Source organism: Conger conger, chromosome 10 (assembly GCF_963514075.1).
Source record: "Conger conger chromosome 10, fConCon1.1, whole genome shotgun sequence".
NCBI classification, from domain to species: Eukaryota; Metazoa; Chordata; class Actinopteri; order Anguilliformes; family Congridae; genus Conger; species Conger conger.
The window spans coordinates 22,906,566-22,930,469 of record NC_083769.1 but is presented as its reverse complement, the minus strand read 5'-3'; the positions used below and the strand labels follow the sequence as shown (position 1 = coordinate 22,930,469).

Sequence of the window (23,904 nt, the reverse complement as noted above, 5' to 3'; positions counted from 1 at the left end):
GAAGAGTCGGGGGTACAGGGGCCCATGTTCACTACAGGAAGGGGAAGAGTCGGGGGTACAGAGGCCTACATCAATTACAGGAAGGGGAGTCAGAGACCTGACATGCTAAAATCAATCAATCAATCACAATCAATTTTGTTGAATTGTTAATTGAATGATAAACTGAATTTTAAACTGTATTACTATGACCCATATCATATTAATGATATATAAAGTATATAGTGTTTATACTCAGTGAGCACTTTCTTTGTTTTTTGCACCATTCTATATATTTCTGTATATATATTTCTGTTTATGTGAGTTATCCTACAGTACAGGATTTAGAGCAAATGATTTGGGAGGTGCTTTGGACACATTCACAGACCTATGCCATGCCAGCCTGAACACGGTAACCATGTTAGTTTAATTGCAGATTAATTACTTGCTTCTTCAGTGACTGCTCCACAAGCAGATAAATAGATTTTTATAGTAGTCGCTAGTCATTTTCAATTCAGAAGCTTATTTACTTCAAAATAAAGAAATAATAAAGAATAGTAGTTTGACATATGTGTGTGTGTGTGTGTTTGCATGTTTCAGGGTGGAGGAAACCAAAGCGAAGCTTTTAAGGAATATTCCCAAGAAAACGTGAGTAAGTTCCCACACCGTCCCCTAATTTCTCCCTTTCTGACTTTACCCTCTGTCCCTCCCTCTCTCTGTCCTTCTCTCTCTCTCTCTGTCCAGGCAAGGGGATACAAGCCCCTGCACAGTGCCTGATTGGTCACCACCCCCCCACACACACACACACACTTAAATAGTTTTAACAAAAAGAGAGAGAGAGGGGGATGGGAGAGTGGGGGAGGGGATTCAGTGTGCTGTGTTGTCACTTAGAGAGAGCAGGAGAGAGAGAGAGGGAGAGGGAGAGAGAGAGGGAGAGACTACAGCGTTCGGTCGCATATGTGGTAAGAGAAGGAAATCAGAGCGCTGCACACCACCAGCTCTGTCTCCAGCTCAGGGGATTATTTTGTGTCCAGAATCTTGCGCAGGAAATATAGTTATGAACTGGTAAGGCAGACCTGCTCCCCTCTCAGCATTACAGCTCAACACTGGCTATGTGCGTGCGTGCGTGTGTGTGTGTGTGTGTGTGTGTGTGTATGTGTGGCAATGGACTGTGTTTGTGCATTTCTTTGAAGTTGCAGCTTGATTACAAAAAGCCTGTCTTGTGTGCGGTGCGTTCCCTGGTCCCGCACGCCTTCCCCCCCCCCCCCGGGTTTGGCTCGCTCTTTCTCCGCTGATGAGGACCAGCTGCCTCCGCACACCCCACCGTCTCCGCGTTCCTTTTGTAGACCTCGGAGCGCAGAGCAAAGTTGCGTTTGGCGGCGAGCGTAGGCTGGAGGCAGCGGGACCCCGTGTATCTGATGTAAGAGCGTGGCTTCAGCGTGTGCGATTGTGTGGCTTGCGGTCTGCGCGCTGTAATTGTCCGCTTTGGATGTTCTGAGGTTGCGCGTGCAACCGCACTCAGAGGTTGTTGTTTTTTTAAACCCACGTTGCATATTTTTTTAAGCGGGGCACTTTTCCTTGTAGGCAAGCAGATTGTCTTGCTACTTGGTTTGTCATGGTGGTAGTGCATGTCCGTATGTCCAAATTCATTCATTCAAACACAGGGCTGTGAATATCTGTTGGAATGAATGTTTGCAGTGTGTTATTAATACATGTACAGTGCTTCAGTCTGTGATATCGTTTTTGTGTTATTGTAAAGTCTGTCAGTCCATAATTTTGTGCAATAATGAAAGTTTCTTCTTAATTTTCTGTTTATGACATTTACTATTTACATAGTTCAATAGTATGGCAAAACAGCCATTGAGTAGACTAATGCAGCCTCCAGACTAAGTATATATTTTGATTGGAAATTCTGCTATGTCCTGAGTTCCCATATCTGCTAAATGGATATGCAATATAGTCTTGGACCAAGTGAGCTAGACCAGTATTAAGAATTGCCTTCAGACTGACATTTAAACATGTTTATGAATGAAGAAAGTTATATGTGGAACTTTTCAGCAAGTATAAATGCAATGTGTAAACCAACAGCCTCGAATACAAAAAGGATGATTTCTGCAGTATTTTCACAAAATAAGATTATTTTTCAACTTTAACTTTGTATTTGTTTATTTGAATGTATTTATTATGTGAACATGGTGCAGTTAATTGTTAATATATTTCTATTCATTAACATTTGTATATTATCTTAACAAATATTTATAAATTTTTATATTTATTACTTTTTAGAAATAATATTTATATCTTTGCTAGTTCACAGTGCATATCTGTGCATATTAGTGCTGATTGCATATTAATATCAAAATTACAAATTTAAGAAACATAAACATGTTGTTATGCTGTAATTTCTCTGTATCACTTGCATTTTAACATTCCAGAGATTAACTGAATTAACTGAGAGAAAGTTATTGAAATATTCAGAGTGCAGTCTTTCACAATGGAAGGAGCAGCAGCTGACTGAGCGTGCGCAGATTGAGCTAAATGAGTCTGGTCTCTCTGTTGAGCAATCTCTCTTTCCTTCTCTCCCTCTCTCCCTCTCCTTCTCAATCTCTCCCTCTCTCTCCCTCTCCTTCTCTCCCGTTCTCTCTCCCCCTCTTCCTCCCTCTTATTCTCTCCCCCTCTCTCCCTCTCATTCTCTCTCTCCTTCTCTCTCTCCCTCCCTCTCTCTCCCCCTCTCTCTCTCTCTCTCTCTCTCTCTCTCTCTCTCTGTGGCCGGTTTAGAGAGTGCTCTGTGGTCTGGCCTGCTGTCCAGTGCCTGTCTCAGATGAATACCTCTGTGTGAGTCATTGTGAAAGAATGCCAGAGTGTGCATGCGCGTCTGTGCGTGCGCCGTGCTTGTGTTTCTGTGTCTTTGTAAGAACGTGTGTATGCAATACATGTATGAGTGTGTGTGACCAGTGTTTTGCATTTGTACTATGTGGTTTTTGTATCTGTGCAGATATGGTTTTGAGTTTGTGTGTGCGTTTGCACAATTGTTTGTGTTTCTACGTACTTGTGCACCTGATTCGTGAGAGTACATCTTTACAAGAGCGTGTGAAGTGTGTGTGTACGTGTTTGTGTATTTGTGCGTGTGTACGTGCGCATGTATGACTGTAAGTGTAGAGTTCATATGCCTGGGTGTGTGTGAGTATGAATGTGTGTTAATGTGTGTGCATGTATGACTGTGAGTGTGTATGTGTGCATGTATGACAGTTTTGAGTTTGTGTGTCTGTGTGTGTGTGCTGGAGTATGAGTGTGTATTAGTGTGTGTGCATATAGGAGTGTGGGTGACACATGTCTGTGTGTGTGTGTGCTTGAGTAGAGTGTGTATTAGTGTGTGTGCATATAGGAGTGTGGGTGACACATGTCCGTGTGTGTGTGTGCTTGAGTATGAGTGTGTATTAGTGTGTGTGTATATAGGAGTGTGGGTGACGCATGGCTGTGTGTGTGTGCTGGAGTATGTGTATGTATTAGTGTGTGTGCATATAGGAGTGTGGGTGATGCATATCTGTGTGTGTGTGTGCTTGAGTATGAGTGTGTATTAGTGTGTGTGCATATAGGAGTGTGGGTGATGCATATCTGTGTGTGTGTGTGCTTGAGTATGAGTGTGTATTAGTGTGTGTGCATATAGGAGTGTGGGTGACGCATGGCTGTGAGTGAGTGTTATGAGTTGACGGACTCCCTGTGGGTCTGCAGGGGCGGGTGTGGTGGAGACGTTGCTGGAGCCCGGGTCAGCCATGGAGAACAGCCCAGCAGACACTGACCTGGACCTCACCGCCGAGAGACCGCCATCTCCACAGAACAGCGCTCCAGAATGCTGAGTCCTGTCGTCCCTTACAGTGAGTCGCTCTTCATCCTCCGCCTCCTCTTCCTCCTCGCTGCAACCGGTCTGAGAGTCGGTCTTCACTCCTGCCGCCTCCTCAGGCCTAATCAGTCAATGTGAGGCTCGCTCTCCTCCTCCTCCTCCTGATTGAGGCCAATGAGCCGGATCAGCGCTGTTCACCCGGATTTCTGGAGGAGAAAATCACAGGTTGATTCATATTCTATTGGAATATGCAGATTTGTGAAGCCAGCCTTTGATTTTTGGTAGCAGGGTGAATATCTGAATCTTTTTGGGTTTTAGAAAGTCCTGTTTTTTTTTTTACTGATTAACTGCTGATCTAGCAGCAATATTAATATTTCGTTTCTCTGCACTAATCTGATAAAAGTGTGGTTTTATAACACAGTATACTGTGTGTGTGAGTGCGTTTGTGAAAGAGAGAGAAAGAGAGAGATCTCCCCTTGTCTCCTTGGTGCTGTGAGAAAATAATTGACAATTGTGCAACTTCCCACACCTCAGGAGCATTCAAAACACCTCTAGAAAAGAACTGTCAATTGTATTCAGCTCATCTCAGTATTGGTCAACCCATGTGTGCTTTATTTGCCTTACTGTGAAAAACAAGGTCAGAACAAGAGGCTGTTTTTCTAGTCTTGTTGCCCTCTAGTGAAAAAATGTCAGTACTGCTCTTCACTGCTGAGGGAGCCACTGACTGAGAGAGTGAATCACTGAATTAGTGAGTGAGGGACAAAGTGAACAAGGAATTAGGTGAATGGGTGAATGAGTAAGGGACTAGTAGAGCTGGTTCCTTTAGTCTTAAGTTGCACTTATCATTTCATTGTGTATGTTTACTATACCTCAAATGAGGATTAAGAAATGGCCTTTTCCTCTAGTTGAGGAGGAAATTGATGACTTATTTACCAATTAAACCCGTCACCCCCCCCCCCCCCCCCACCCCTCGTGGGTGGAGAGGGCCTGATGTCATCAGCAGCATTCCTCAGAGGGGTGAGTGATCTTATTGCATAATGTTCAGTAAATTCAGCTGCTCACATTCCTCCACTCGATCATCAGGCCAGCTCTCATACCTCCTGGGGTAAAACAGACCATCGACTGCAGCTATAATTAGTAATCACTTCCTGTAATTAAAATCAAACTTTCTATTTTTGTATGGTACCCCCCCCTTCCCCCCGAAGACTCTATTATCCAAATGGGAAGGTTGCAAGGTGTCCAGAAAAATGGAAAATACTGCAATTGATGAAAAAGGGTCTATAAAACAGCAATGTTTATTAAAAAGAGGGTGGACAATAAATACAGTAGCAGTGAAAAGGCTGGGCCTGTGTTTTTAGAAGTACGCATCTGAAAGGGGTCTCAGGCTTTGGTAAGGCCAGATTTAGGAGGAGTTTGTTTGTGGACAGAATGGTCTGTGGTCTGTGGTCTGGCTTGTAGCTCGGTTGACATGGAAGGCACGTTTGGTGGACATTTGTGCTGCCTCTCCGACAGGCTTCGCATTTCACACAGGGGAATTAACTCCATGGAGAGTTTGCATGCACATGCCACAGATTTCAGAGGCTCATGCCACATTCTCTTTCCTGCCAGTTACAGAATTGCGTCCGTGTCAAATTTGTGATTGCACTTTGTAATGATTTCTGAAAGGAAATTCATGAATGTATTATTTATTTGTAAAGAAAAGCCTTAGCTTTTAGCCTTGCTAATATCTTCCTTGGTTCACAGAACCACTGACCTTGAAAAGGTCCAGAACCTTGGATGCAAACAAAATACCTCCATTTACAGTATCTTCACCGACTGAAGAAATTTGAAGAGATTAGTTTGAAGTCTCCTCAATTAAAATGCTGTGCTAATGCTTAATTAAAGGTGCATCAACCTGCAGTTAATCACAATCTGTTCCTCGAACTGAGACAAATAGTAATCATGCCTCTTTCAGCCCTACTCAATACCAATCCTTTAATTACACCAAAGGTATGGAATTACTTTTAGACAATACAGTCAATACCATTAGTCCATCGCAATCATTGTTTTTTTGTTTTTTTAAAGGGTCTGAAAAATTCAGAATCCGTTCTTTTTATACGAGGGGTGTTAGCTCAGGCCTTCAACAGCCTGTTGGGTTTGTACGGGCCAATAGCATATCCTGGAATGTCGCAGCATTCCGATGGAATGCGAGGAGCTGCTGTAGAATCCGAGCGCTCCGGCTCTCCTTCCCTGCGCTCCTAACGGCACCGACAGCGAGACCTTATTAAAGCAGTCACAGCAGCCTCAGCGTCTCCACTCAGGACTGCAGGGAGCTCCGCTCCTCAGCCACTGTTGTGCCTAAGTGAAGTGTGTTCACGGGGACAGTTGGTTATGACTGTTGGCTAACACTGTTATGGGCTAATTTGAGTGTTAGTGTGATAAGGGGATCTGGCCAGTGGGAGTGTAATGTAATGCAGTGTGCTGGGGAGCAGCTCTGCTTTGTTCGGTCCAGGTCCCTGCTGGCAGTAAAAGTGGATGCTGGGGTGGAGATGGGGGTACATTTTTTGGAAGAGGCCAGTGTGGAGAAGGGGGGTGGGTGTTTTTGGAATAGACTGGGGTAGAGACGGGGGATGGGGCATTTGGAGCTGCGATTGGACAGGATCGTTAGATCTCCCGCGCGTTTACTTTAGAGTGTCTGAGGCACGGCGAAGCTCATTGCTCTTACTCCAGCAGGGTTTTGAATTTTTGCGCAAATGTTTATAAGCATGAGCTGGGCCCTCAGGAGGAGTGGGCCATGCTTGTGTGCTGCACACGTGAAGAGTCTCACCTCTATGGCACAATTTCCTTTTTAGAAAGACCAGGCATTCCCAAACGTGATCCTCACTGCTGATTCTTCAGCCTTAGAGTCTCAACTTATACATACACAGCAAAATACACACACAAGTGCACACAGACACACGCACACATATACACACGCATAAATAAATGTACGCATACATGCCAGTGCACACATACACATATACACACACCAACGTGTGGATATCTCGCACAGAATATGCACGTATACATGCGTGCCCACGCACACACTTACCGCTGTGGGACCTCAAGCTGGGAGGTGACTGGAGTGGGTTTGTTAGGAAATCCGATAGAGATTCTGAGAGCCATGTATACTCCTGTAGGGATTTTAGAGTGAGGAATCTGTAATCTTCACTTCAAACAGCCTCCTAAATCAGCCCCAGACCAGCTGCTTTAACTGCCTCACCCACACAAATACAACCTGCCCTCAGCTACAAAACCCAACTGCTTTCAAAGATCCCCTCTAAATGAACGTGCACAGTCACCCTTCTCTCTCAAACGAACCTACTAGGTTACCGTTCTCCCATAAACAGTCCTTAAAATGAGTATAAGATGAAACTGAGTAAATTTGCTTTTTAAAATGAGTTGAAAATGAAGTGTGGATTCAGTCTAAAGATTAACCAGCTTCAATTTTGTTTTTAAAAGGAATTTAAGATGAAACAGTAAATTTGATCATTTAAAGGGGTGCAGTGACACAACCAAAACATTCAGACTTCGGGCTGAAGCTTGAAAGTGGGGGATGCCGCGGTTCTGTGAGAGAGAGAGAGAGAGAGATGGATAGAGAGAGAGGGAGAGAAAGAGATGGATAGATAGAGAGAGAGATGGAGAGAAAGAGATGGATAGAGAGAGGGAAAAAGAGATAGATAGATAAAGAGAGAGGGAGAGATAGATGAATAGATAGAGAGAGGGAGAGAGAGAGGGGCGTTTCCACGGAGCACAGCTCTCCCAGTGAGTGGTGTGGTGGCCAGTGCTCTTGCAGCGGGCCGTTTGGTGCTTGAGCACACACAGGCTACGGCTGGAGTGTTTATGTGAGCGAGAGTGGCAGCCATTATGGAGGGGTGTGAATGGGCTTTAATTAGCCTGCAAGGGCCCAGGCGAGGGTCTTCGGGCAGGGCCGGGTTCCCCCCTCCCCCACACCTCCAGTGCTTCTCCACTCCCAGCTCAACATCATTAAAAAGAGCTCATTACGCCAACCCTCTACTTCAATTAAGATCTCAATTAACTAATGAGGGGCGGGGACTCATTTCGGAGGGGAAGAATGCTCGCAGGGGGTCTCGGGAACAAAGAATTCCAAAGCACCAAGACATACGGTCTCAATAAGGGAGAGGGAGGAAAGGGATCATGGCAAATGACCAAATAAGTCAATAAATAAATAAAGAGCAGCCCCGCTTAATTTGGTCTCTTTGTGGCCGGCCAGCGGCCTCCCAGTCACGTAGGCGGTTTTAGATTTCACTCTGAAAATCTCCCCGAGCTGAACAAACGTGCTGCTGAACTGAGAGTTAACACACTCGTACGCGTACATGCACACACACTCACGCGCGCACACACACTCGCGCAAGGCAGATATCAGGGTCCCGGCACCCTCTCTGACACAATGAAGGTCCTGGTGCCGGGGGACTGAGAGAGGGAAAGAGCGGGGGGCAGGAAGAGAAAGATGGAAGACGAGCGAAAGAGCCGTTGGTGACTGGGACTGCTGTCATTCTAAAAAAAAAAAAAAAAGGCCAGTTTGTGTCCTCTGGAGAGAAAGAGAGGGAGGTCAAACAGGAAAGAGGGAAAAGAGAGAGATGGAGCACCAGAGAGATGGAGGGAAGAGAAAAAAGAGAGGGTGAAGGAGAGGGAAGGAAGGAGACAGATGGAGGGAGGGGGGTGGGGGCGGTTGGTCACTGCAGGGCCCAGGAACAGCTGTTCTTTGATATATTAGTGGACACAATGACCCAAACCCAGCCTGCAGCCATGGACGGAGAGGGCCTGCACTCTTTTCTGCAAGGGAATGGGGGGGGTGGGGGGAGGAGGGGAGCAGGAGCAGAGGGAGGGAGGGAGGGGGGGGGGGGGGGGAGGAGGGGTGAGAGCCATTTGTGGATGTGAATAATCAGCAAAGGGGGATGGGGTGGTTGTTTTTGAAATGACCAGCATGGAGCTGCTCTTATTTACGGAGGTTATTGCCAGTACTCCAGGAGAGCGCAGGCAGTGGAGCTCCTCCTCACTTTCATTTATCTATGGAACATTGTTTTACACTACCCTTGCTTTTGGTGGGTTTTTTTTTAAGGAGGCCGTTAGCAGAGGCGTGGAATAAAAGCCAGGCCTCCTCCTCCGCGCGGTAGCTCCTGTCCTCCCAGCCTGCGTTCCTGCTGGGCTCCGTGCGGCCCTGCCTGCTGCCATCAGCACTATAGACATTCTCCTTTCGCCGCCTCATGAATATTCATAGAGCCGCAGCCAATCAGGACGCATTTAGCTCGGACAATGGCAGAAAGCAGCCAGAATGGCTTAAACACCACGGCCCATTACTTTCATTGCAGTCCCTCCTGGGGATGAGTCCAACGCCACAAACCTAGCAATGCTCTGCCTCCCACAATATCTTCACACATCATACCTCATACTGTATCTGCTGAAGATACCCTGGTTGGCTCATTTGTTAAGATATTGATTGACGGAGTAGTTGGTTGATTGGTAGTGATTTGGCAGGACCCTCGTCTTGAGGTCGATGAGTCGTAATGGTGGAAAAAAAGACCAAGGGTGCTTCCCAATGCACAAAACAATATTTCAGCGGGCCCTCCACTCATCTCCTTCTATCTGGAAGTAGAAAAAAATGGCTGTGTTTGAAACCACATACAAGCACACTACTAACACTATATTTCAGGCTGATATTAATTGAAGTAGTAGTACAAGTAGTATGCTAAGTATGCTAAGTACGAGCACAGCCCGAGCAGCAGATTGCCCTCAGCAGCAGGTGTGAGAGTATCAGATCGAGAGAGGGAGAAAGAGCCCTGTAGAGAGTGAGAAAAAGAGGGAGGGACAGGCAATGAAACGGAGGAGGGAAGGGACAGATTGCACTTCTATTTGATTGATAACTTCCCTTTGACTAACGTATAGACTTATAATCAGCCAATCGCTAATCGTGCACGGTTTATAAATCGCAGTGCCTCCTGCATGTGCCGCATTATCTATGGATAATGGCTCCTCACTGTGTGTGTGTGTGTGGGTGCGTGCGTGTGTGTGTGCTTGAGTGTGTGTGTGTGTGTGCGCTTGAGTGTGTGTGTGTGTGTGCTTGAGTGTGTGTGTGTGTGTGCTTGAGTGTGTGTGTGTGTGTGTGCTTGAGTGTGTGTGTGTGTGTGTGTGTGTGTGTGTGTGCGTGTGTGCGTGCGTGGGTGTGTGCTTGAGTGTGTGTGTGTGTGTGTGCTTGAGTGTGTGTGTGTGCGTGCGTGTGTGTGTGTGCGTGTGTGTGTGCTTGAGTGTGTGTGTGTGTGTGCGCTTGAGTGTGTGTGTGCGTGTGTGTGTGCTTGAGTGTGTGTGTGTGTGTGTGCGCTTGAGTGTGTGTGTGTGCGTGAGTGTGCGTGTGTGCGTGCATGTGTGTGTGTGTGTGAGTGTGTGCGCTTGAGTGTGTGTGTGTGCGTGCGTGTGTGTGTGTGCGTGCTTGAGTGTGTGTGCGTGCGTGTGTGTGTGCTTGAGTGTGTGTGTGTGTGTGTGTGCGCTTGAGTGTGTGTGTGCTTGAGTGTGTGAGTGCATGCGTGCGTGTGTGCTTGAGTGTGTGTGTGTGCGTGTGTGTGCGCGCTTGAGTGTGTGTGTGTGTGTGCGTGTGTGTGTGTGCTTGAGTGTGTGTACGTGTGCATGTGTGTGTGTGCTTGAGTGTGTGAGTGTGTGTGTGGGTGTGGGGGGGGGGCTGTCCCATTACCGTACCCCACCCCAAACATGCAGGCCAAAGGATCAGGCCCTCGATCAAGGTGACCTGTATCTCACCAAGGAGTTCCCCCTATTCTGTAGAGTGGACCTCAACACCCCCACCCCACCTCCAGTCCCCATCCCCCAAACCAGGAGAGGGGGCATGACCACAACGCCTCACATACTTCAGCTCATATGGCTCAGCCTGGTTCCCCATCATATTTCCTTTCTGGTTTGTAATTATTTTCCGCTGATCTTCTTTCAGCTCTGCAGTGTATTTGTTTGTCAGTTTGGCATTTGGGAGAACGGTCTTCTCTGGGGTCTCCTGAAGTTACAGTAGATCTATTGCTGTTTTCAGAGGGTGAGAAACTCCAGCTCTGGCTCGCCCTGTCTCTCTCTCTCCCTCCCCCCACCCTCTCCTCTTCCTTCCCCCCCCCCCCCCCCCCCCCCCCCTCTGCTGGGTTACGGAATGGAGGCCATTGGTGCAGTGAAAACATTTATAAATCACGGCCTTCTCCCATTTCCCCCAAACATCTCACCCACGGCGGTCTTATTTTAAGCGAGGAGAGGAGCAGTGGAGGCCTACTGAACTGTTCCTGTTTATATGAGAGTATTAATCATCCGCTGCGGGAGGGAGGGGGCAGGGTACCCCACCGCTCTGGAGGAGTAGCCTCATCCTGTCTCTGCTGAAGAGCAATCTCAGCCTCACACACACGCTCAGACACACGCACACACACACGCACACGTACATACACACACATGCACACGCGCACGTACACTCGCGCACACACACATGCGCACGTACACACACACACATGCGCGCGCTCAGACACGTGCACACACACATGCACACGTGCACGTACGCACACACGTGCACGCACTCAGACACGCGCTGAGCGCGTTTGTAGGAAATGTGCTCTGTAAATGAAGCCTAATTGATTGATTAATTGATTGAACATCAAAAATGAATGACTGTTCTTATGTTCTTCCCCTCTGCATTAGCAGGGCAGCCCACAGAATACTGATTAATAACAGTATCAAACAACATCACTGTCATCGGGCCTCTCCTAACCGCCCCTCTTCACTTTTCTGAAATGCGATTTGGCCTCCCTTCATCTGTCTGAAACGTGATTGGGCCTCTCATCATCTGTCTGAATTGCGATTGTGCCTGTTTTCATCTGTCTGAAATGTGATTGGGCCTCTCTGCTCCTGTCGGAAATATGATTGGGCCTCTCTTCTCCTGTCTAATTTGTGATTATGCTTTTCTTCATCTGTCTGAAACATGACAGGATTGGGCCTCTGTTCTCCTGTCTGAAATGGGATAGGTCCCCTCTTCACTTGTCTGAAATGCAAGCGGGCCTTGAAATGTGAGTGGGTCACAGGTCGTAAATACAAACAGGCCTCTCCATGCCTGTCTGAAATGTGATTGGGCCTCTCCATGGCTGTGTGAAATGTGATTGGGCCTCTCCATGGCTGTGTGAAATGTGATTGGGCCTCTCTTTGCCGCTCTGAAATGTGAACAGGCTTCTCTTCGGCAGACTGGCCAGGTCTCCCTTTGCCCGTTTAAAACGTGAGCAGCTCCTTTCCAACCCACACTGACCTGCTCATTTCAGAAACTAATACAAATCAGCCCATAATTTAAGCTCAACCACCTTTATCAGTCCAGCATGGCCTCATTAATTACATCTCAAGCAACGTTGATGTTCTCTCTCCCCCTCTCTCTCTCTCGTTTTTTTTAGTTTTACCTTTCTGTTCTCATTTCTCTGTCTCCCTCTCTCTGCTTCTCTTCTCTGTTCAGAAGTATTGACCTGCGTATCAGGCGACAGGATGTATGTCTTCATAATCTCCCGTTCTCTCCCGTTCTCTCCCGCTCTCTCCCGCTCTCTCCTGCTCTCTCCCGTTCTCTACCGCTCTCCTCAAGATGTGCGTTTCGGAAATAGACCCCAGAATTCCAGGCATTCCAACAGCAGGGGCTTTGCTCAGAGGAGATCAGGCTCCCTGCTTTTCGAGCCTAGATTTCCACTCCCCTTTTCCCCAAAACACCATTCCCTCCTCTCCCATAACACTGGCCCTGCCCTAAAACAGCATTTCCCTCTCTAAGAGCTCTACCCGTCCCAAGACGCTGCTCCCCCCACTTCCAAATGCAGAAGCCACATGCTCTGGAGGATGAGGCCCAGTCAGGTTGAGCCTGAAGTGCCTGCTTTGCCACCACCCCCCCCTTTTTTTTTTTTCTGAACGGTGATCCAGGTCCTTAAAAGCGTGGTCATGATCCCTGTCCCTCGTGCTGTAGCCTTACCCACACCAGAGCTGGATCAGTAGGGTTGGTGCACAGGCCCATCTATCTACCAATAGGTTTCCACTGCACTCAAGACAACGAGGCTCCAAGCTGACCAATAGCGGAGCAGGAAGAGATCTGCCTGGAGACATATTATTTTACTGGAAAATCTCTCAATGCTGTAGAACATCTGCAAGTGGATGAGGCATGTATATAAATTGTCGTGCCCTCCTGTCTGTCGGACTCTCAAAAGACAATGTTAGAATTTTTGGCGTGGTCACGTGCAGGAGAGGGTTATCAGGCTGTCAGTCCAGGCACGCGAGGCACGCGAGAACAGGGGCATTATGGGTACACAGCAGCACGTATCACATCAGCGACAGCGTACCAGGGTGACGCACCGTGGCAGGATATAAAGAAGCAGTAGAGCAGCAGCTGGAGCAGGGGCGTATGGACCTACGGGGTTGTTGCTTTTAATCCAGAACAGGAAAACAGCTGCTGTGCTGATGAGCAATGGGCTTTTAACCTGGCCTGAAACACTGTGAGGATATGAACACATAATGGTGATATTCAGCTTACCCATAGCATCATAGAGTTAAAAATGATGATTTTGAGACCATACAGTAGTGCCTAGCAGAAACCCAACCTGCACTGCTATAATGGACCCTCAGTAATTAAGGACAGTGTAACCTTATGTCACTCCAGCATACACTTAGCGCCTATAAATGATCTATGTGGCCCGTAATCCAGCACCATGTCAAACCTGGCTCAGGGTGTGGGGGAGATACAGGGCTCTCTCACACGACCAGGACCACAGCGGCACTGCGTCCAGCTATCCATGTGGAGCTGCTGGCGTTTCAGCACAGCGTGACACTGGAAGTCCGTTCTTCTGGGGGGGAAACGAGCCGTCTTATCACGTCTCTTTGCTTTAGTGCGCAAGTGTGCGTGTGTCTAGTGGACATTCAAGACCTTCTTACGGTGGTTGCAGTAAAGGTGATTAGCGTGCGTCATCTCTTCCTGCATTTTCCATCCTAAAATGCTGAAATGGTCGGCCATATTAAACTATTCCCCTTGCCGTTACTCTACGGATGGATGGTGAAAGCTTCTTCAGTAGTACTGTTCATCTCACCCTTAAGAGAACATTCTAAGGAAATCACAGGTATTACAGTCGAATAACCAGAGGGTCAACTCATATATTCCATTCATCTTCCATGTCCCTTACATACAGACAGCTTGGGTTCACAATGACAGTTTCTGCTGATTCAGACATGCATTGAAACTTTTGCATGGAAACAGAAGTGAGACAGAACTTTGAATGTTAAATATAAAGAGTCAACCGACTAATAGCTGTGCTAACGTCACTAACGACTCACTTGGAGCTCCCCTGTAGCTCTGACCCCGTTATCAAAATGGCAGCTCCTGCGGTAATAAAGAGCAGGATTAGGAGGCTGTCGCGAGCCGGGCCTCGTTACTTCAGAGGAGACGGACCGGGCCCGACTGTCAGCCGACCAAGGGCCGACGGCAACCTTTAGACAAAAACAGCGCTGTTACAGGCCTGGCTGCAGGGGTTAGTGCTGGGTGTGGGGGGTCAGCTCTTTTTCGGACTCTGCTGTGGGGGTGGAGGAAGAGCGTGCGTTTGGGGGAGGGGGCATCTTTATGAAGGCCATATCCTGATTGGATTGATCCAACCCGCTCGTGTTTACAAGCGGCCTCCCCGCAATCTGGCCTCTTTAATAGAAGGCTGGCGCAGAAGGCATGTCACATCCATGTAGATTACAGTCCCGGGGCAGGAAGACAAAGCGGGCGGTTTGGGAGGGGGGGACCCACGCCCCAGGGGAGCAGTGACACGGGGCTCTCTCTCCCTCCAGCGGGTTTCCTGCAGGTCTCATATTTCAGCTCCTGTCCAGTGCACACTCCCCTCTCCCCTCCTCTCCCCTCCCTCTCTCCCTCCCTCCTTTTCTCCTTCTTTCTCTCAGTGGCACAAACATCTTCCCTCAGCAGTGACCCGCTCCATGCGTATGCTGGAGCACGCCTCTCTAACACACGCATTCAACACGCACACACAAATACACAGGGTGCAACACATGAAAATTCAAATATGTAAACACTCTTTCACACACACACGAACACACACACAGACACACACACAAGTGCAAGCGCACACACTCACACATGCACAAACACACACATGCACAGACACACTCACACTCACACACACTCACATGCAGTCCTTCAGTCCTGAGCCTGCACAAAAGCAGTCAGCAGAGTGCTGTGGTATAGATTAGCCAGATTTCCATAATTAGGCAGACTTGACAATAGGATCCTTGTGCCTTTGTCTCTGGGGTTCGGGGGAGGAGGGGAGTGGACAGGGGAAGGTGCCGGCTGCTGGATGGCCGTTTCTCACAGAGACAGGGAGAGCCAGTGAGTCAGTGTGTGCGCATCTGCCCATCTGAGTTTGTGGGGTGGGGGAGTGAGTTTTCATTCGGCATTATAAGCAGCGGTTGAGTAAATATTCAGGATACAGAAGGCGATGTGTTAAAAATGAATACTTTTAAAACTTTTTTGAATCATTCTGATCAACTCTGATTCAGCCGTCTGTGGTCTTGGGCATGCTCAGAGCAGAGAATGAGGTGGAGATTCTGCACTCTGATGGGACTGACGGGATTGTATCCAATCTTGTGTCTTACTAACCTCCCTGTATTTTCTGATTACTGATTAAGAGGGTCTGACCTATCTAGTGTTTACAAATATATATTTTTTGTTGGAACAATCTCTCAATCTTTTATCCCCCACAACTATATGACCACAGAATAATAAACATAATTCCTCTTCATATTGCTGTTCTTCTTTTGTGTGTGCTTTATCGTTCTCCTTTATTCTAAGCTTGTATGATTATGATAATCATCGTCGTTGATTACAATGTCTGGGGGCCCCTTGCGCGAGCTCAGATTGTCTATCTGCTATTTCCTGCCTGTGCTCTCCTAATCCGGCCATCTTTTGCCACAAGGGGGAATTAATTGAGCTTTCAGACAGATTAAAGTTGGGTTTAACCCTTGTTGTGCTGCAGATTAAGGCCTCGGCCAGATTATTGAGGAGGGAGGGTGACGTGCTCTCTCGAAGAACGGAGAGGCCCTGATTGTAGGGCAAACCCAGCTCACACGGGAGACCGCCCCCGTCCTACATACCGAGCCCAAACCCCCGCCGCCTCCGGGGTTAGCCGCCGCGGCGTCCCGGCTACTTTACGCCCGACAAAACGCCCTCAGCATGTCGCATAAAAGAGTCCGGGCCTTGTTCCCGAACCTTACAGCCATTGAGCAGAGACACTCATCCAGAACAACTTTCAAAAGCGCTTATGTATGGGAATTGGGATCTCACACACAAATCTTGGAGGGCCGCTGTGTCTGCTGGTTTTTTATGTGTTCCTGCAGTCAAGTACTTCATTTAAGTCATTGATTGGCTAAAAAGTCTACACACCTTGTCTCCAAAGCCTGCTGATCGAAAAGAAATCGCAAACAGGCCCTCCAGGACTGGAGTTTGAGACCCATGTTTTAGAATGTTTTAGAGGGAAAACCGCTAATGCCATCTCTGCCACAACCATATCATAACAGTTTATACATGAATTTACAACATAAGCCATAGTGGTTTAAAAGTGGGAAATTGATAATGTAGCATAGGCAGGGATAGTAAACCTGTGATGAATACTGAATGCTTAATGTTAAGTGTTAGTTGCGCCAATATGCGATGTAAATGTGTGTTCACTATGCAGATGTTTTCAGTCACACTCAATCAAATCCTGGCTACACAGTTTCACTTAGATTCTGTTGTAAGATTGTGTGTCAATGCTGTTAAATTGTGAGTTAGCACATTCAGAATGTGTTGTTAGATTGTGTGTCAATGCTGTTCAACTGTGTGTTAGCACATTTAGAATGTGTTGTTAGATTGTGTGTCAATGCTGTTCAATTGTTGTGTTAGCACATTTAGAATGTGTTGTTAGATTGTGTTAAAACTGCTAGGGAGGTGGGTAGAATATGTCTGGTCCTCTTTAGCCTGGAAGATTCATGTAACTACAGGGACTGTTTGAGGGAACTTTTGAACCCTGAGAAACCCACCCCACCAACCAACAGAGCGATGAGTTCATTCTGTTTGGTCCGAATTGAAGCCCCCATATACATTGGTACATTGTGCAAGTTAAGTACAGTAGTTAAGATAAAAAGTTAACACAACCTCTGCTGGTAACAAACTTAAACATATTTCTGCAATTACTATTCATTTGCTGAATTAAACAGAGTGAAAAAATTAAACAGTAAACGTGTGACACTTCAAGTTGATTCATTAAAAAAGGGCTCAAAATGTGATTCATTTGGCTTTAAAATTAAGATAGGTGAAGACAATCCCAGAGACTAATAAATACTCTGACCCTTCTAACCTCTCATGGTGTTGTGCTTACTCTCTACAACCATGGGGCTCCACTAAGCAGCAGACTAAGGACTTGAAATTAAAGATAATTGATGCTAACAAAGCAGGGGAAGGCTGTTTTCTAAACACTTTCAGTTTGGAATTTCCACAGTAAATTACATGATCACAAAATGGAAGAACCAGTTAAATGTCTGATAGAACTGTGCATATACTCATCGGGTTAGCTAAGCAGAACCCATATACCAAACCTTTCCACTTTCTGTTTTATGTTTGGCCTGTTCAAATAAAAGCAAAATTCAGCAAATTAAGTAGTTGTGAATGAGATATAGTTGGCAGAATTATGTCATGTTTAAGTTGGTTTCCAGCAGAGGTTGAATAACGTGTTTTCACATGGAAAATAAATGAAACGTGCGATTTGACCAGGACTGCCCAAACTACTGTGTGTGTAAGTAGACTATTATAACGGTTTCCTCATGTTATCAGTTAATAGTTTATTCAGCAGAACACTCTGCTCAGGGATATAGGTTTATAAGGGTTATTGGTTTGTGTAACAAACTCACTGTGCACAGCCTATGCCTTCAGCATTTGTATAGCAGTACACCGGCAGAAGCCAATCAGTGCTTTGATATCGATGGAAAAACAGCACAGCCACAACCAGGACTTAAACCTGCAGCCATGCCGGGCCATGTCATGCCTTTCTGCCCCCCTGCCCACTCATAAAAAGCACATTCATCAGAGGTAGAACAGTAGTGTCCTCCATCTGGGGATTTGAACCTGCAACCCAATGGCGCTGTTCTCTCTTCCACACACACACACAGTGGGCCACAGGGTCTCTCTAGGCACCCCTCTGGTTCTCCCCCTGGTCACTCAGGAGTCAGTTTTCTGGCCCCCAGAAGTGGCCCATGGCATAGTGTGTAGCATATGAGGGGTCAGCAGGGGGAGGTTCGGTTTTCGGTGGGGGGTAGCGGGGTAAGGAGTGGGGGTCCCGTTCTTTCCCTGAACAGTTTTTATGAGCTCCCCCTGTGCTACAATTCTTCTCTGTCTCACACATGCACATGCACACACACACACACACACACACACACACGTTATGAGCTATATCAAACAAGCACTCTCTGCAATGCTGTAGGTCTGTTAAGAGTTGTTTTAACACTAATAGGTTTGCTGTATAAACCAGCACTCCAAGCCTGTGATTCAAATCTGCCTTCCAAACTCTGCCTTAAACCAGAGCTAAGTTTGTCTTCCAAGCTCTCAAAAGCGACCCGCCAAACCAAACCTCCACAATGAAGCCCCAAAGCCCTCTAACAGGCTCTGTGGCTGGAGGATTCCTGAAGCATGTTTAATCTCATTCTCACTCTGCCTTAAGCCAAACCACTAACTCTGTGCTGAAGCCTTGGGGGCAAGGGATGACAGGCCTGTGTGTGTGTGTGTGCGTGCTGTGTGTGTGTATGCGCGCGACTGTGTGTGTGCATGTGTGTATGCGCTGCGTGTTCATGCGGGTGTGTGACTATGTCTATATCATGAATGTGTGAGTGTGTGTGTGTATATCATACATGTGTGCATGAGTGTGTGTGTGTATATCATACATGTGTTTGTGAGTGTGTGTGTATATCGTACATGTGTCTGTGAATGTATGTGTGTATATCGCACATGTGTTTGTGAGTGTATGTGTGTATATCGTACGTGTCCATGTATATCATGCATGTGTTTGTGGAGAGGGGGAGACAGTGGGCGGAGCCTCGTAGCGAGCAGGGGAATCTGGGGGAAGATTGCAGGGCGGGATTTGAATATGAAGGGAGTGATAATTCAGCGGCCATCTGCCAGCGGAGGCTTATTGGAGAATTAACAGGCATAATCTGAACACACACACGTGGGGGGGCTGGGAGAGGTGGGAGAGAGGGGGGAAAATAATCATGCGGGACAATAAAATCAGCCAACGAATCCAAACGGGGGAAACGTTGGAGCACTGCACCTCGCGCACTGACGGGTGTAAATACGACAGCCTCTCTGGCCTGCTGAGGGGGAGCCGGAGGAGACCTGAACGCTTGTCGTTTATTCTTCTTCTACGGCTCTTTTTCCAGCGTCCTCCTCCACACCCCAGGCCCAGTCCTGACAGCCCTGCTGTGCCTGGAGTCACACTACTGCCAGAGCTCTGCAATGACCAGTGCCTGAGTCACACTCACACTGTCTCACTCACTCACTCACTCACTCACTCACTCACTCACTCACTCACTCACTCACTCACTCACTCACTCACTCACTCACTCACACACACACACACACACACATACACACACACACACACACACACACACATACACACTCACACACACACACACACACACATACACACACACACACACACACACTCACACACACGCATATACACACACACACACACACACACACACACGCATACACACACACACACACACACACTCACATACTCACACACACACACACGCATATACACACACACTCACACACTCACACTCACACACACGCATACACTCACACACATGCCCACACACACATACACTCTCTCACACACACTCAAGCATGCTCTCCCTCACCACATGAACACACACACACGTGCATAGACTTTTTCACACATACTCAAATGAACATAAATGCTTTCTAATAAACACAAACATGTCAGAGCACACAAACACAATTATGCACACACATAGAAATACAAATACACATGTACATGCACACAGACACACACACTCAAACACAAGAAACAACATACACGCACACAGATTTTAACACACACACACACAAGCATGTGCGCAGATTCACAGGCTGGTAACGCATAGGAGCATGAGCGCACGCACGCACGCACGCACGCACGCACGCACGCACGCACACACACACACACACACCCTTCCATCAGAGAGTAGTTTCTAGCATCAGTTTTACAGTGTGTTTATTTACACAGTTCACACACGGGAAACAGGCCCCTATGAAGCAGCCCTAACTTAATGAGTCCTTTCCCTCTCCTACAGCTCCCCTCAAACACACAGCAACAAAACAACTCCCAGGGTGTACTCTCTGAGGAAAGAGGGGGAGAGGGCCGGGGGAGAGAGAGAGAGGGGGGAGAGAGAGAAGAATGAAGAATGGGGTGAAAGACAGAATGATGGCGGAAAAGCCAGGACTCTTTTTTGGGCAGTTGTTGATTTCCTGGCTCAGTCTTCCCTTTGGCACGGAGATGCTGGAATAATGAATCGGAGATGGCCAGTAGAAAAGGCATTCCAGCTTCTCAATGTTCCATGGGAAATTCACAGTGAATAGAACACCATTCTACCCCCCACCCCCTCCCTCCCTCCCTCCCTCCCTCCCTCCCTCCTGCTCCCCCTCCCCTGCCCTCCCTCTGTCCAGCAGGCCCCTGAGGTTTTTGGAGAATGAGTGTGTGGATGGGGCTGTAGGGAGGGGGGAGGGGGCTCAGCGGTACATGTGCTGGGTGACAATAATAGCTCCTGAGGGAGAGCCCTGGTTTTAGCACCATCTGAGGGAGAGAGGGAGGGAGGGAGGAGAGGGAGAGAGAGAGGGGGAAGGAGGAGGAGAGGGGGGCTTGAGAAAGGCAGAGAGAGAAAAAGGGAGAGGGAGGTAGCAAGGCGAAAGGAAATAATGGCTAATATGAGAGCCCTCTGCTCTGAGCCACAGCACAAACCCTGAAACTGGGCTCAGCCCCTGATGAAACCTCCACGGGAGCAAACTGCTCTCTCAGCTCTGTCCTGCAACTCCAGCACAGAGACAGTGTTAATCACACAGACATCCCAGCGCCAAGCTCACCAAGAGCACTGCTTATGTGTGGGGCTTGTAGGAGAGGGTTAACACTGTATGGGTGGGGCTTGTAGGAGAGGGTTAACACTGTGTATGTGTGGGGCTTGTAGGAGAGGGTTAACACTGTGTATGTGTGGGGCTTGTAGGAGAGGGTTAACACTGTGTATGTGTGGGGCTTGTAGGAGAGGGTTAACACTGTATGTGTGGGGCTTGTAGGAGAGGGTTAACACTGTGTATGTGTGGGGCTTGTAGGAGAGGGTTAACACTGTGTATGTGTGGGGCTTGTAGGAGAGGGTTAACACTGTGTATGTGTGGGGCTTGTAGGAGAGGGTTAACACTATGTGTGGGGCTTGTAGGAGAGGGTTAACACTGTATGTGTGGGGCTTGTAGGAGAGGGTTAACACTGTGTATGTGTGGGGCTTGTAGGAGAGGGTTAACACTGTGTATGTGTGGGGCTTGTAGGAGAGGGTTAACACTGTGTATGTGTGGGGCTTGTAGGAGAGGGTTAACACTGTGTATGTGTGGGGCTTGTAGGAGAGGGTTAACACTGTGTATGTGTGGGGCTTGTAGGAGAGGGTTAACACTGTGTATGTGTGGGGCTTGTAGGAGAGGGTTAACACTGTGTATGTGTGGGGCTTGTAGGAGAGGGTTAACACTATGTGTGGGGCTTGTAGGAGAGGGTTAACACTGTGTATGTGTGGGGCTTGTAGGAGAGGGTTAACACTGTATGTGTGAGTTCTGAAGGCGGGACGGGACGGCTGAACCCAGTTGTTCCTAACCACCTCTCCCTCTCTCTGTCCCTCCACCAGGCCTGTTGAAGATGCACTGGACCCCAGAGCACGCTCAGTCCGTCCGACACTGGCCTGAGCAGCACCTGGACGTCTCCTCCACCACCTCCTCCCCCGCCCACAAGCCCGAGCTGCACGGCGGGCGGGGGCGGAGCTACAGCTACGCCTGGGCCAACGACGACATCTCCGCCCTGACCGCCTCCAGCCTGCTCAAGCGCTACGCCGAGAAGTACTCCAGCGGGCTGGACGGCCCCTACGAGCGCGCCCCCATGGGCGGCTACCCCGAGGCGGGGCCGTTCGGGCCCCTGAATGGACAGAAGACCGAACTGGACCCCTGGCCCCTCTCGCATGCTGCCGAGGGGCCGTACCTGGCCCCACCGCCTGGGCACGAGAGCCTCGGAGGGGCCAAGGGGACAGGTTCGGGTGGGGTGAGTAACGCCCTCTCGGACCCGGGCTACGGCTCCTGCAGCGCCCCCTCCACCCACGACTACGCCCCGGCCTACAACGGCACCTACCTCTCCTCGGGCTACTGCCCCCAGCCTGGAGCAGCACTTCCCCCTGCCCCCCTCCATCCCCTGCAGCCCGCCCCTACCCTGGTGCCTAGCTACACGCCCCCCGGCCCCGTCTACAACTACCCCAGCAGCAGCTACCCCCACCAGCCCAGCCTGGCCCCCAGCTACACCCACGCCCCCGCACCTTACCTGCCCTCCGGCCTGGCTGCCCCGACCCCTCTACCGCCCCGGCCCACGGTGGTGGGGGGCAGCTACGGCTACCAGGGGCAGAGTTTAGGGGGGGTGGAGCCCGGCGGTGCACTCAAGAGAAAAGCCTTTGAGATGTCGGTGGAGGAGGAGGAAGGGGAGGGGTTGCGCTACAGGAAGTATGGCTATGAGCACGCCAAGCCCGGCGGGGGGTCGCCCTACAGCGTGAGCGAGGTCAAGGTCGAGTGCCATAGCAACGGGTTCGGACCCGCTGGCCCCCAGGCCTTCAAACCCAGCAAGCCCCCGTCCCAGACAGGAGGGGACGAGCTGGCCAAGTTTGGGGGCCTGAAGCCCCTGGTGTCGCCCCCATATGGCGGGGTGGGCGAGTACAGCCCCCCCGCAGGACTGACGGGGGAGAATGGGGGCGGGGACCACGGTTACCCACAGCACCACCTGGGCCCAAAGCTTCCGGCCCCCTGCGGCCAATCGAGCGAGCTGCTGAAGGGGGCCGAACCGCACCACCTGGAGCTGGTGACGGGGGAGCTCCTGGACCGCAGCCCCGCGCCTCCCTGGGCCGAGCTGGCAGCGGGCCACGCCCAGGTGAAGGCGTCTCTGGAGGAGGACCTGCTGTGGCCCGTGCTTCGGCCGGGACCCTCCCGCCGCCCGCCCAGAACCGTGCTGCTGTTCGGGCCGCGGGGGAGCGGGAAGACGGCGCTGGCCCGGGGCGTGGCCTCCCAGCTGGGGGCCGCCTTCTTCCGGGTGAGCGCCGCCCAGCTGGCGTCCGAGTGGAAGGGCGAGGCCGAGAAGCTCCTGCGGGCGCTGTTTTCGGCCGCCGCCGCCCGGCAGCCGGCCGTGGTGCTGGTGAGCCAGGCGGAGGCGCTGGTGGAGGAGGGGGCGCGGAGGCAGCTGAGGTCCTGCCTGGAGGCGGCGCGGGCGGGCGGGGCCGGGGGCCTGCTCATTGCGGTGTGCTCCACTCGCCGGCCCGACCTGCTGGAGGAGGCCACACACCGCTGCTTCGCCAAGCGCTACTGCGTGGGGCTGCCGGACGCGGGCGGCCGCAGGCAGGTGCTGCTCCAGGCGCTGGCCCCACTGGGCTGCCGTCTCAGCGAGCGCGAGGTGGCGGTTGTACTGCAGCGCTCCGAGGGCTTCTCCGTCCCCGAACTCCAGCAGCTCTGCCAGCAGGCCTCAGCCTCCGCCTCCGCCCCGTCCCCCACCCCCCTGCACGGCCTGCCCGACCCCCTCGCACCCCCCGCCTTGAAGGATTTCGAGAACGCCTTCTGCAAGGTGCGCCCGCACGCCACAGCCAAAGAACTGGACACCTGCGCCGAGTGGAGCAAGCTGCACGGCCAATGAGAGAAGGGCAGGGATGAAGGTGGGAGGAGTCAGAGCCCGAGAGTCAGTCTGTCGTCTCTCTCT

At 49.7% G+C, this 23,904-nt stretch overlaps 1 protein-coding gene across 1 annotated transcript; it reads left to right on the top strand.

Annotated features, from left to right (window-relative positions):
• Positions 1-947: 947 nt before the first annotated feature.
• Positions 948-23,841, top strand: LOC133139496 (fidgetin-like protein 2). The gene is made up of 3 exons (XM_061259076.1): positions 948-1,041; positions 3,709-3,851; positions 21,812-23,841. Exons 2-3 carry the CDS (start codon positions 3,827-3,829, stop codon positions 23,839-23,841), a joined length of 2,055 nt encoding a protein of 684 aa, XP_061115060.1. The 5' UTR covers positions 948-1,041; positions 3,709-3,826.
• Positions 23,842-23,904: the final 63 nt, after the last annotated feature.